The 15,230-nt window shown below is 39.6% G+C and overlaps 1 protein-coding gene across 1 annotated transcript in view; it reads right to left on the bottom strand.

Annotated features, from left to right (window-relative positions):
- Positions 1-311: 311 nt before the first annotated feature.
- Positions 312-15,230, bottom strand: part of TADA2A (transcriptional adaptor 2A) — a 48,774-nt gene continuing 33,855 nt past the window's right edge. The window contains 7 exon segments of the mRNA XM_049636552.1: positions 312-2,285; positions 3,772-3,845; positions 5,909-5,952; positions 6,528-6,660; positions 9,680-9,751; positions 11,896-12,006; positions 15,043-15,086. Coding sequence (XP_049492509.1) covers positions 2,100-2,285; positions 3,772-3,845; positions 5,909-5,952; positions 6,528-6,660; positions 9,680-9,751; positions 11,896-12,006; positions 15,043-15,086 — 664 coding nt within the window. The 3' untranslated portion in view covers positions 312-2,099.

The raw sequence follows: 15,230 nt of genomic DNA, 5'->3' as shown, positions 1-15,230 counted from the left end.
AATCCTACTTTCTAAAATCCAGTCATTTGAAATCACAGCCTTATTTTACTATCACTATTTTCAACTCTGCCATTTTCCTCATCAAATCAACTGATTCCCCAGTTTTTTCAGAGTTGACTGGTCCCAAGGTTTCTACGAGACTGTCCTCCCATCTCCCACTCCTAACTACTACAGCTGCCCCCATGTCCTAGCCAACTACACCTCTTGGTACTATCTTCCTCACTCCTACTGCTGCCTCCACATCGTCCTCCACCCACCATGTCTGGAACAGTCTCCCACTTCCATCTGCCGTTTTCTCTCTCTCTTCTCGATTGTTTCATTGCTTCAAGAGCTCACCTCTCTCAGGAAGCCTTCCTTAATCAAGACTAAGGACTCTTGGGACTACAACAGACATCACTTGACATCCATGTCTAATGCACCCCCCACTTTAGAAGAGGAATTAGTTTTCAGGAACAAGAGGCAATCCCTTTATAACCAAGTAGGGGTGATGGTGGTAGAAGCGTACATTTTCTAAGAGATATGACAATGCAAAAAAAAGGGAGCATTTCCACAAGCCACCCTTTTTCAGATTGAAGTCTTTTATTCCAATTTCCTCTGATCCTAAGAGTTTCCTTTTTTTTTTTTTTTTTTTTAACGTTTATTTATTTTTGAGACAGAGCATGAACGGGGGAGGGTCAGAGAGAGGGAGACACAGAATCTGAAACAGGCTGCAGGCTCTGAGCTGTCAGCACAGAGCCCGATACGGGGCTCGAACCCACGGACCGCGAGATCATGACCCGAGCCGAAGTCGGCCGCCTAACCGACTGAGCCACCCAGGTGCCCCAAGAGTTTCCTTTTCATTTATAACCCCCTAGATAAGTCTATCAGCAAGCTGCATGCATATTTGTATCAGTCAAAAAGTTTGAGCAAATACTTCCACCAAAGTATATATTTTAATTAGACATGTTGAACGCTGAAAGAACTAAGGAATCAGTGAGCTACTGAAGGCTATTTGTGCAGATTCTGAAATTCTTTCTATATACAGCTTTGCTTCTAGCAGAAATGGAATAACCATGACTCTGCGTTTGGCTTATTTTGTAGGAAGGTTTGAGGATCGTTTCACATATGGTGGGGCTACTCACCCTCATATCTAGTGAGTCTCATATATGAAACTGCTTTACTTTTGTTTTAAAAGTAGCTTTTATTGCAGGCTAGCCTGTCACCATTGAGAAATCAGGGCTCAGGTCTCAATCCAAGCAAATGCTGAGGTTAGTTGTGTCATCTCCATCCTCAAGGGCTTGGTATCCTGGGAAACCCACAGTAAGACCAGGGTGACTCCGGGACACACATGTTAGCAGAGACAGTGCAGCGTGATGAGGCAGGCATTCAACACCCTAAGTGTGCTTTAGTTACCAGAATATTTGACACACCCACAAATTAAGTAGCAAAACATTTTAATCCATTAATTCTAAAAATAACAGAGACATTTTAACATCCGGTGCCACCTCCTCAAAAGTCTACTGCAGATTAGACAGTCAGACAGCAATGTACAAAGCCAGACATTAAAGGGAAAGATGTAGTTTGGGACAAGACCATCACAGGGAAATTTTCCTTCCCTTTGCTCATAAACAGAAGATGTCAGCTTAAGAAATCTTCAGAAGAGAAAGCTTTCTCATGCTCCATAACCTTTCTCTTTATTTTAAATCTTTCTGTAATGTTTGAAGGTGAAACAGATAATCAGAAAACCAACCTCCCAAGTACAAAGATCTGAGCTGGACTCCTGGGACTAAAGACTGGTTCATTTCTATTTCTACCAACACTCTGATGTGAGGTACTATGGTTCTTGTTTTAGCTACAAGAGGTGTTAGGAATAAATGCCCACTCACATTTAATAATAGCTTATCTAGCACATAACTCTGCAGCACAATACCAACAACAGGAGTGTTTTAAAGCAGGGCAGAGAAAAAAGTAGGTATTAATACAACTTAAGGTTTCCTTTGTCCTTCCCCTCTTTTTACAATGAGAATTCAGCTCAGAAATGAAACTCTCCAGAATGCCCGTACTGTCCTTTGGCCCACACATTCCAAACTTGTGATTTCTGATTGCAAGCCCTCAGAGCCTCAGGCTTTAGTGATGTATCCTTCTCGGATGAGGAAATCATAGATTTTCCGCGTTTTGTTCACATCTATCTTGATGAGTGCTCTTGCCTGTGCCAGTCTCAAGCCTCCTTGCTTGTTACATTCGTTCAATAGAGCAGATTTGTATTCTAAATAGGCTCCTGGGACCAACCTCACCATCTGACAGAGCTGCAAGACACGGCAAATTTAATAAACATTAACATCTGTCATTCTCGTAATTTAATCCAGTAGGTATAGCCAAAATAAAATTTAAAAAGTGACATCAACCTCCAACTATTTATAGGAGCTGCTGGGTGGCTGGACCACATTCCATTTAGTCTCTTCCTTGGAGAGAATACTCCCTAACGACAGACACTCAGGAAGAGAAAACCAGAGTATGATGCTGGGAGAGCCTTTAGTACCTGTCAGCTGGCTCACCTGGGTTTGTCAAGGAGTTCCAAGTTTGTGTCGAGAGGAGCAGCCTGGGTCCACACAACTCTTGGCCCAGCACATTCCAACACAGCCAGTCAAGGAAGAGCCACAAGGCACAGTAGGGGCGGGGGTGCAGATACTTGGATTCCCAAGTGTGAATCACATTATTTTTAGTATCAGCATAAAGTAGTTGTCCCTGCTTTTGTGATTATATTTCCTACTTTGGAGGAGGAGGAAATATAGAGACCTTGCGAAGAGGCTATTTCAGCTGCTGAAAATCTAGAAAGCTGGCTCCATTCCAGTTCACCTGCCACAGCATCTCATGACAATGAGCAGTGTGAGGTCACCGTTTGTGGGTAAGGATAAAAACTGCTTGAAACCCCAGGCCATTCAATACTTGACTCAGAATGGCCTGTGACCTTCTTCAGCAATACTTAAATATAACAAACACTTCTGTCTACTCCCAAACTAATCTTTACTGTTCCTGGGGGATAAATTAAAAGACTAACAGCCCCTACCTACTCCATGACTCTTCCTCACTTGTCTGGAGTGGCAGATGGGGAGACTGATCTTGGGAACTGGAAGAGGAGCACATGAGGAGCAAAAGAGGAACTCCTCTTTTGGAATGGACTTCAGCACTGTGCACATTTTTTTTGAAAATACTAGAGGAGGACTCTTTTGAGGCTGGATTTAAATTTTTAAGACAACCAAAAGTAATATGAAGATGAGTCTGATGATTATAGTGGAAAACAAAAGTAGGACATGGCATTTTTAATCAAAATTTGTATGTGATTATATATGATGATGCAGCCCTTTCTTTACGGCTTATATACATGCTATGGAGACAGTTATTTGAATAAGTGTAGGACTTATCTAAGTGACCATTCTAATAGGAAATAAACATTTTCATATAGGAGTTATTTTAGATTTATAAAAAATTAATTTCATTCACATGAAGCACTTAGTAAAGTATCTGGTACATGGTAATCCTCAATAAATGATGGCTGCATTGATTAGATTTATATATCATATGGTCTTCGAATGGTAGGGTGCTAAGGAAAGGAATTCTCTGAAACTTGCTGAGATTAGCTCTTCAGCTCTTTAAATTGTAGGACAGACTACAGCTATACATGTATGTCACATGAGCAGAGCCAAACGGGTTGGATCCTATAATGTGTTTTAATGACAATTCAATGAATAATCAACTCTACTCTCTTTCCTTTAGCTCCCTTCTTTTTGTTACCTCCTTTTCTTTTTCATTCAGCTTCTCTGTGCCAGGGAGGCCAGTGAGGTTCAAGGGTGGTGCACTTCGTCTACCTACAGACACAGAAAAAGGTATATATTTTATAGGAGTGCCAATTCCTCAAGTGTAAAGTAGCAAAGTCCACTACAGCCAGGCCACTTAGGTACAAGATCACTATGTCCAGCTGTAAGAAATCTCTCCCCAATACCTCCAGCCTCAGTCTGGTGTGCAACACAGGCACCCCAACGTTCACCTGAAAATATAAATGGTAATTCACATGCCCTTTGCTCTGCTAAAATACACAATTACATATACCTAAACATCAAATATGACTATTCTTCCTAACCCAGTAGGAGATTCTAAAATCTAAAGCCCAGATGTTATCCAGTTAAAAAAGGTCATATGCTGCCTCACTTGACAGCTGATGAATGGAAATAACAACTCTGCAGGAGAGACATTTCCTAATCCTCACTACTCTGCCAGGAGTACAAGGCAAACATGGTAATTAACCAAGTACCATTTGCCTTCAGATCAAAGGCAGACTGTTAGGCCAGCAAAAGGCCCTTCTTATTTATTATGTGAGGGAATATCTGTTCCTTCCAAAGTAGTCCTGTTTACCTGAAAGATACACACAGAGGAACAATGAGCCATTATATGGCAAACTAGAAGCTGAGGTGAACTCACACATGGGGAAAGAAACCCAAGTATGAGGTCACTGCTCAGGATGGGAAGTTTGATGGACAAAAGTTTTTGGTTTTGTTTTGAATGTATATTTGGGATTAGTGGGGAGATAGATGGGCTGGGTTAGGCAAAAGAAAAGTTTTATTGGTGTTGACTTTTAAGAGGTGGGGAGAGAGAGGAGGGACTGTTATAGGCTGCTCTGCTAGAAAACAGGCTTCTCTATAGGATCAACAATGGGATAAGGGGTTCTCCATAACCAACAGGTCTAGACTTACCCTAAACACTAAAAAAGGGAGACTAAAATCATTTAGTACCTCAACAAAGTTACCAGAGGCTAGGTTGTAATTAATGATCCAGACTTTCTACTTTGCACTGCCTTAGGACCAACTGAGAACATGAAGAGGAGCAAGGAGTCTCCTCAACCTAAAATAGGGGGTGAGAAAGGCTAACACCAGCCTTGGAAGCAACAAAGAATAAATCAGTACAGAATAAATGCTTCAGAAAACACAAATGCCAAATTATTAGTTATTATCGTGTCACATTATTGCTGTTTGTATTTCTGTATGTAGATTCAGGGGACAGGATTAAAGTATGAAATTTGTAAAATAAAAGTTGGATTCAGCTGTCCTGACTACTCTCTAAAAGGCTCTCTTTTCTAAGTATTAAGAAATAATCACCTGAAACAAAGGAATAAATTTTTTAAAAAGTATTCCTAAAGTAGCCTTATCTGAGCCTGGTCTAGACCCTGAACCTGAGAGACTTTAAATGGGATCAAAGGTCTACTGTTTCAAGCATGGTAAAAGTGCAGGTGCATCATCTTTCTGACCAGCTCAGGCTCCACAGTAGCATGGTCTGTGTGCTCTAATAAGGGAAAGTGGCAAATATAGCATATGGAGCATGGGTGAGAATAACCACCAAGAGAACTGGCAAACAAACACCACAATTTTGGATCAGAAGTCTAGAACTTATTCCACTCCAAATTACCATTCACTGATTACCAAGAACAAAGGATTTCCAGATTATCATATGGTTTAATCTTGCTCTGTCAACTAACCCCAAAATAGAGGACACACCCAAAGAGGTAAAGATAACAAACAAATACCTCAAGTCTCCAAATTATTAAGAAATCCTTGAATTTCTGCTCAGGATACAAAGCCTTTAATTTACCCACTGTGGGACAAATCTCAAAAGCTGTGGTAGGTACAACTGCAGCAAATGAACTGCTCATGAGCATTGGTAAAATAAAGAAAACACCTCTCTGGAGCTCTTTCTTCCCTTGTCTCTGTACTCAAACCCTGAAAAGACTGAAACTTGCTAATGTTTACAAACTGCGATAACACTTACCATTCCTCTGCCTAAGCACACTGCTCACAGAAAGGGGGAAGGGACTACTGGGTGAATCCCTAGAATGAAAACTTCACAATCAAGTCTTGCTCCAGCCTGGAAAAATAATTACCTGAATTCGAAGCCATCGGAATAGAAGGGCTCAGGCCAGAATCACTAGAACAAAGAAGAGGAATTTAACTAATGTCACACCAAAGACGGCAATTTCCAAAAGCCCATGTGGGCTGGGTGCCATTTATTAGGTTGGTTACTTTAAAGGGATGTAATGAGACAGACTTCACTGTTTTACAGGATATCCTACTATACTAAACAGGGAAAATACTGTATTAAGGGAAATCTGTTCCGTGGGGTGTAAGAAATTACTTGGATTTGTTAAGAAGACCTCTTAGTCTGGAACATAATGGAGACCAATCACAGGGAAAGGACAAGGACATGATTCACCAATGGAAATCATTCCAGTAGATATGGGGGAGAGAGGAGGCATGGGTGGAGGAATTTTCTAATTTTTAAAAATAAGATCAAAGTAGCAAAGTAGGGGGGGGCAGCTATGTTCCTCAAAACAGTCAGTACCACAGTTCTGAGATAGACTGCTAAAATTTTCTGAGTTTTTCTAGCTACCCAATTATTACTCTTCTGCCATGTGGGTGGGGTACCCACGGAAATGTCTGAAACTACAAGTAAAAGCCAAAGCATCCAAGAAGATGCTCCTTCTTCCTGGACTAATTACTCACATGTCAGCTTGCCGGCGGAGCCACTGCTGGCAAGCACTACTGTCCTGGATGTACTGGAGAACTTCGGAGAGCATGGTGCGTTTAAGGCGCTCCTCCTCTCGTGTCTTCTTGAGGTGATCATAGGTTCTGGCACCTGAAGGTGTAGATGACACATAATTGCAATGACAATGCAGAACTAACTGAAGGGCTTCCAAACTGACCAGCAAGCAGTTTGCCTTTATTTGGTTTCCTTTGCAAAACTGCTTCCACAATTATTGTTCTAAGGGCAACGTGAGTTCCCTCAGTTTGAAATCCCTTTTTTGACAAGAAATGATTAATATTTTTATTCTTTTTCTAGCTTTAAGAAATCTGTGGACAGGGGGGTGCCTGGGTGGCTCAACTGGTTAAGTGTCTGACTTTAGCTCAGGTCATGATCTTTTGGTTTATAGGTTTGAGTCCCACACTGGGCTCTGTGCTGACAGCTCAGAGTCTTGAGCCTGCTTTGGATTCTGCGTCTCTATGTCCCTTCTCCACTCACACTCTGTCTCTCTCAAAATCAATAAATAAACATTAAAAAAAGGAAAAGAAAAGAAAAGGAAAGGAAAGAAAAAAGCGAAGAAAAGAAAAAAAGAAAAGAGAAGAAAAAGAAAAGGAAAGGAAAGAAATGGAAAGAAGTTTGGGGGCAGGGGCACCTGGCTGGCTCACTCGGTGGAACACGCAACTCTTGACCTTGGGGCTGTAAGTTCCAGCCCCATGTCAGGTGTAGAGATTACTTAAAAATAAAATCTTAAAGAAAAAAAGAAAGAGAAATATGGGGGCAAAAACCTGCAAAACAGAGAAGTACAAAGAAAGAAAGAGTCACTCATATATCCCACTTCCAAAGAGTAACTTAAAATACTATCATATTTGCATCCTGTTGTATTTTTCTATCTATATGTTTTCCGAAGTTACACAAGGGCTATAAGCATACTGCTTTAAAAACCAATTAAAATTACAAATAAAAATAAGTCCTCATTGATTAGCACTATTTCTTTCCCTTCTTTCCCAGAGGCAATCAATATTGGGTAATCAAAACTTGGTATCAGTGTCTCTTATGTACATCTTGTCAAACAAAAGCTGTGTGGTGTTTTCTACACGTTAAAAAAGCTGTACAGATTCCAAAGTTCCAAACCATATTCCATAAAGCCCAGGATATCATGAAAATATTTCAGGGGTTACTGTAAAGAGCAAAGGCACCACCACATACTGGTGGTCCTGGGTTCCATACATGACCTGTACCACCGGAATTCAAAGTAGTTTCACTTTCATCTTATTTATAGACTAGGCTCTACATAAAATTCCATTTTGAAATGGTTTCTGTTGTTAAAAATAAAGAACCATTACACGAGGCTGAATTTACACCCAATAAGGCTACTTCTTATGGGAAGTGGGCAGTAGCTTTCAACCAACAGGAAGGAGGGAATGTTAAAGATCTTTCCAATAAAACAACAGAAACTGCCATTTATTGAGCATTTGAGCCAGGTACTGTGCTATGTGTTTATGCATTATTTTAATTTAACCTTATTAGCTCTAAGAGACTTGGAAAACTGAAATCTAAACAGAGTTACAAATCTGGTAAACAAGAGAGCCAGAATCCAAACTCAACTGGCCCAAGTCTAGACCTTAAGCTTTTAACTACTGTAATCCACTGCCTTCTCTTATGACCTGGGTCTACTACAACTACCTCTTTAACCACTTTATTATTTTATTATTTTTTATTTTTTAAAATTTACATTCAAATTAGTTAGCATATAGTGCAACAATGATTTCAGGAGTAGATTCCTTTGTGCCCCTTACCCATTTAGACCATCCCCCCTCCCACAACCCCTCCAGTAACCCCGTTTGTTCTCCATATTTATGAGTCTCTTCTGTTTTGTCCCCCTCCCGTTTTCATATTATTTTCTTCCCTCCCCTTATGTTCATCTGTTTTGTTTCTTAAAGTCCTCATATGAGTGAAGTCATATGATTTGTCTTTCTCTAATTTCACTTAGCATAATACCCTCCAGTTCCATCCACGTAGTTGCAAATGGCAAGATTTCATTCTTTTTGATTGCCAAGTAATACTCCATTGTATGTATGTGTATATACATACATATATATATATACACACACACCACATCTTCTTTATCCATTCATCCATCGATGGACATTTGGGCTCTTTCCATACTTTGGCTGTTGTTGATAGTGCTGCTATAAACATGGGGGTGCATGTGTCCCTTCAAAACAGTACACCTGTATCCCGTGGATAAATGCCTAGTAGTGCAAATTGCTGGGTTGTAGGGTAGTTCTATTTTTAGTTTTTTGAGGAACTTCCATACTGTTTTCCAGAGTGGCTGCACCAGCTTGCATTCCCATCTTTAACCACTTTAAATCTGTTTCTTCATTACATGGAAATAACATTGCCGATCTCATAAGTCTGTTATAAGAATCATAGTGTAGGGCCTGGTGCATGGTGAAAGATGTTGGCTGCTATTAATATAAGTATTATTACCACCTCAAAGAACTGGGATGCAAGCATGTAGAACCATTTGAAGCTTGGTTAATACAAATGATCAGACCATGCATTCACAAAATTTTAAAAGGTTGAGGCTAAAATTCAGAATATAAAATCCTTTTCTTAGAGGCCATAGCAGATTCCCACATCTAAAACAGCACCTCTCTTTTGTGTTGTCACTTTTATTTTACCTGAGATAACCATATAAGGGTATTTATAAGGATTATACACATGAAACTTTACTGGAAAGATCAAAAACTCATTTCAAAAAAGGAAAACTTGTTTTAAAAAAATTCACAAAGCCAAAAAAAAAAAAAAATCCACAAAGCCTCAGAGACTTCCTTTATGTGTTTAGAAGACACTTGCAGGGAAACCTGGGTGGGTTAGCTGGCTGAGCATCTGACTCTTGACTTCAGCTCAGGTCATGATCTCATGGTTGTAAGATAGAGCCCTGCATTGGGCTCTGCAGTGGACATGGAGCCTGCTTGGCATTCTCTCTTACTCTCCCTCTCTCTCTCTGCCCCTCCCCCACTCACATTCTCTTTCTTTCCCTCTCTTTTTCTCAAAAAAAAAAAAAAAAAAAAAAAATTCTAAGAAGACACTTGCCCACTGATATAATGTGTAACTTAAGCATACTTACTACAAAAATTGGTAATGCCTGCTGTTCTGTATTCCTGGAGCCTCTTGATCTCCCTTCGGAGTTCAAATTCCACTGTTTATCCCAAAAAGAATGAAGGAGAAAAATTGGAAAGCCAAAATCAACATTAAGAGGAATACTTCTGCTTTTGAGTATTTTCAGTAATTCTGTCTTATATAAAAGACTGGGCAATTACATTTGGGAAATCCTATATAATGATGACATTTCATTAGAAATTTTACCCAAGAGGGGTGCCTGGGTGGCTCAGTTGGTTAAGCATCCAACTCTTGATTTCAGCTCAGGTCGTGATCTCATGGTTCATGAGTTTGAGCTCCACATCAGGCTCTGTGCTGACAGTGTGGAGCCTGCTTGGGATTCCCTCTCCCTCTCTCTCTCCCCTCCCCTACTCACACTCTCTCTCCCTCAAAATAAATAAATAAACTTAAAAAAAAAAAAAGAAATGTTACCCAAGAGCTCAGAAAAACCTACTCTAGCTATCTTTTGGCTACCATCTCCAGCTGGAGAAAGCAGCTGGAAACGTCTCCCAGAAGGTGGTACAATGAACTGGCTGAATTCATTAGCTACAGAAGTAACGAATTAATTTTTTTAAACAACTAAGTTTCCTTGCTCTGTTTATCCTCTATTTATCTATCCAAATAACCAAATTCTTTTATAAAAGCTATCTCTGCTATTACTTGATGTGGCCCTTTTATAAGCAAAGGACAAAAGCTCTGTGCTCAAGTCCCAGATAGCTTCTTTACAGCTTTTCTCCTATAGGAACAAAAGAGCATTGTTTTCCATAAACCAAAGATTTCTGCTTCCTCTGAGTGGACAGATCAGGTTGTACTGCTTGCGTTATTATGTGATAGAACATTCAAATTTGGGTGCTTTGAAACAGAGGATGAAGGAAGAGCCCAGACAATTCATGGGGTGTAGTTCTTTGGAGTGACACATGAACCAGGGATGGCACAAACTGGGACAGGAAGTAAAGGATCAGTCACCTAGTGCAAACCACACAAAGAATGCCAACCAAACAGGGTGTTTGATGAGGACAACCACCCAGGCTCAGATAAATGCCTATAATGCCATGCAACAAATAATTGCATGATGAGAACAGGATAAGAGTCTTGGTAAAGCATTTTCCCTAAATTTGAGGGTCAAATACATAAATCTCACAATGAAACATACAGACTAAGCTGCCCAGTCCAGATTATTTTAAAGTGTAGGCCTTACTGCCTTAACAACTTCAATTTTTTTATAGTGAAAAATCAAATAGTAACTGGGCAAAGGTCTCTCAGAAAGATAGGCAAGAGAATGATGGAAGTACTGGGTTGGCTCGGTCGGTAGAGCATGACACTCTTGAGATCAGGGTTGTGAGTTCGAGCCCCATGTTGGGCACAGAGATTACTTAAGGAAATAAAAAAAATAGTTTTTAATTAAAAAAGGGAAAGAGAGGGGGAGGGGAGGGGTACCTGGGTGGTTCAGTCGGTTAAGCATCAGACTTCAGCTCAGGTCATGATCTTATAGCTTATGGGTTCGAGCCCCGCACTGGGCTCTGTGCTGACAGCTCAGAGCCTGGAGCCTACTTCGGGTTGTGTGTCTCCCTCTCTCTCTGACCCTCCCCTGCTCATGCTCTGTCTCTCTCTCTCTCTCTCTCTCTCTCAAGACCAAATAAACATTAAAAATAAATACATTAAAAAAAAAAGAGAGAGAGAATGATGGAAGTACTACCTCCATGAGTCATCCAAATCTTGTCCCCATTTTAAAAACTACTCTTAATGCTAACGTATTTATGAATAAAATGATATGATGTCTTGGATTTGCTTCAAAATAATCCAGTTGAGCACGGAAGAAGAGGGGGTAATAGAAATGAAACTGGATGTGTTAATTGCTGAAGCTGAGTGATGGATACATGGGGGTTCATTACACTGTCAGACCTACTTTTATATGTATTTGAAAACTCCCATAATGAAAAGTCAGGGGAGAGACTATAAAACTACTGTTTATCTGGGGAAAAAAGAAAGCTTCCAGGCTTTTAACCTCTTTTGTCCCACCCCCAAGTCATTTCAAGGTAATAAAGGGGAAGAAAAGATAAAAATATTCATTTATTTATTATTTATTCATAGAACTTCACCTAAAACATACCATTATCTCTATTTATATAAACACACACATACACAAACACACAAATACTTGCACAAAGTTCAAAAAGCACCTACATGCATGGCTTTCAATGAACTTGTCATGTTCCACTGGCCCCACTATCCTTGCAAATCGCCTCATTGTTTCATAAAGGTCTTGGACTTCCTTGGGATACCGCCGTTCCATTACTACAGAGAAAATAAAACACAACCATGCCATAGAGAATATAAAAATCTCTAAGTTAGAGTCTGTGTTTCTTTTACTAGAAGTCAAATGGAAGGATACTATGCCTAACCTCACATGACTAATTTACCCATGACAGGAAGCAAACAGGAAAGCCAAGAATGCAAAACATTAATCATAATGATAACAGCATCACAGTGACTATCACACAGGGATGCGGTTATCACTGGAGAATTGAAGGTCATCTGCATTACTGAGCACCCAGGTGACCTCCGCACCTCAGTCTGTTAATCTGTACAGGGGCAGGGACTGCTGGCAGTAATGGGAAAGACAATTAAAGGCAGATCATGCATTGTTAGGAACAATGTTGGGCAGAATTTTGGTATGAACTACCACAGGAAAACAAGGGAAGTGCATGTAGAAGAGGTAGGTTAGCCTAGAAAAAATGTGTGCTCTCTTTCTAATGAAGTTATATTTTGAGAATTATCATCCAAGTAAATGGTCATAGCATCCTGTGTATACAGGTTCCTGATCCTCAGGTAGTTAACTCTGAGGATCACTAATGACCAAATTTCTAATAAAAAGAAGTATCAGTGAAGAGGATGGGGAGTAAAACCTACGAACAATTAAGTGGTAGGTTGGAAGTGCCAGGAACTGCTACTTGGTCATTTCCATCAGAAGAACTATACCAAAACCAGGTGATTAGATGAATTAGTAACTACTGATTAGATGAGCTGATCAGTAACTAAACTAATTCTGCGTACTTTTCCACTATAGATACAGGCTTTCAGTTAAGATCGTTATTGAAATTGAGTCTCTTTTCAGCTCCATCTCTTCCCTTATAGGAGACACTCTTATCCACAAATTCCAGGTGCTGATTTGATGGGCAGCCACAGATTATTTTCACTACCAAAAAACTCCCAAAACCAAAAGCAAAAAAAAAAACCCTGCAGGGATAGTACAGAAAAATTTGGAGTAAAAATTTTAAATTTGATGGAAAAACCCTCTGCCTACGATATGAAGGTCACATACACTCACTATAATGGTAGTTGAAAACTCTGAAATCACATTGCACATGCTGCTTTTTTCTCAGAAGCAACAGAGCCTCCTCTCAGCTCTACACGTACAGTTAAAAGAATAATCAAGCTAAACTGACCTGTGTTTACCAGCTGAGAACAGAATTTACATGAGTCAAGTTCTACTATGAGTAAAGGTCAAAATCCTATTGACCTGCTATTGAAAACCCAGGCATTCAGACACAGGAACCCACTACTGTAGCTACAAGAATATGACCAATTATTGTCTATAAAAAGGGCAATGGAAATCTGATTGTGAGTTATTTTTGCAAACCCACAGTTCTCAATGAGGTTAAACAGGCAAGGAATATAAATTGATACAACCATTTTTTGGAAAGCAATCTGGCAGCACATGTCAAGCATTTTTAATGATCATATTCTTTGACCTACTAACTCCACTTCTGGGAATCCACCTTAAAAAAATTCTATGGGACACGTGAGTGGCTCTGTCGATTAAACTTCCGACTCTTAAAAAAAATTTTTTTTTTAATGTTTATTTATTTCTGACAGAGAGAGAGACAGAGCACGAGCGGGGGAGGGGTAGAGAGAGAGGGAGACACAGAATCCGAAGCACGCTCCGGGCTCCGAGCTGTCAGCACAGAGCCTGACATGGGGCTCGAACTCATGGACAGTGAGATCATGACCTGGGACGAAGTCAGACACCCAACCGACGGAGCCACCCAGGCACCCCTAAACTTCCGACTCTTGATTTTGGCTCAGATCATGATCTCACAGTTTGTGAGCTTGAGCCCTGCACTGGGCTCTGCGCTGACAGCAGGGAGCCTGTTTGGGATTCTCTCTCTGTCTCTCTCTCTCTCTCTCTCCCTGACCCTCCCTCGCTCACTCTCTCTCTCAAAATAAATAAACATTAAAAAATTCTAAATATATATAAAGCTTTATTCACAAATGCACCAGAGAATTATGTATGATGATTTAAAAAGCTAAATATCTAATAATAAAAGATAAGCCTATTACTTAACTATTAAGAGTGACATCCTCAAAACACCACAATCACTTGAAAAAGTGTAACAGAAAGTGAAAAAAAATGTCACATTATGATCACAAAAACATTTAACCCATGACTGGCTGACCTGCACCCTATAATGGCACAGAGTGTCAAGCCCTATAAAGTTCTATCAACTAGGATACAAAGCACAATAATCATCAGGTACTTTTACAAAAAAGAATACATATGAGTATTATAAACATTTCTATAAAAATGTTGTAATTATCAGATCATAATTCTTATTTGCTGAACAAACTGCAGTGTAGAAGAAGAAAAAGTACAGGGGCTCTTTCTGCTCAGCCTAGGTAACTTCAATATTTAAAACAGTAACATCAAAGTGAACATTCACTTAAAAATCATTATAGTTTCATTCTCACCATCATACAGAGCTAAATGTCTTCTGTGTCCACTACCATGCACAATACGGGTTGACTTTTTCCATAAAAACGTTTAACAACCTGATGATCACGGTTGTGTTTAACATATAGTTCCTATCCAGTTCCAGAAAATGACCCATTAATATTCATGCTGTAATTACTATACTACTTAAAAAAAAGGAATTATCATATAAATGTTGATCAGATATTAATGATTCTTAACTCTCACTATGTAACAGAACTGCCTTAAAGATATTTTAAAAATAAAAATGTTCTAGCACTAATCCTCAGAGATTCTGAATAGTCTGAGTTGATACCCAGGCATGAGAATTTTTTAAAGCTTCCTACATGATATGCTGGGGCGCCTGGCTGGCTCAGTCAGTAGGTCATGTGACTCTTGATCTTGGGGTCACGTATTAAGCCCCATGCTAAGTGTGAAGATTGCTTAAAAAAAAAAAAAAAGGCTCCGGATTGATGCTAATATGCAAGTTAAATTAAGAACTACTGCCATAAATGATTTGTTCAAAACTGTTCAATAATGTTGGAAGAAATTTTAAAATAAAGAAAGCAGCTAATACTTACACTGAAACTTTCTAAGGTTGATTAATCCATGGTCTCTTATAATTCTAGGATGAAAACCACAATAATGTTTATTATAATTAGTTTCACATTTAATACTTCTTCCACATGCAGCTTTTACTAGGCATTTGAAACACTATGGGGATGGGGCGCCTGGGTGGCGCAGTCGGTTAAGCGTCCGACTTCAGCCA

Source organism: Panthera uncia, chromosome E1 (genome assembly GCF_023721935.1).
Source record: "Panthera uncia isolate 11264 chromosome E1, Puncia_PCG_1.0, whole genome shotgun sequence".
In the NCBI taxonomy this organism is placed as follows: domain Eukaryota; kingdom Metazoa; phylum Chordata; class Mammalia; order Carnivora; family Felidae; genus Panthera; species Panthera uncia.
This window is presented reverse-complemented; position numbering and strand designations above follow the sequence as displayed.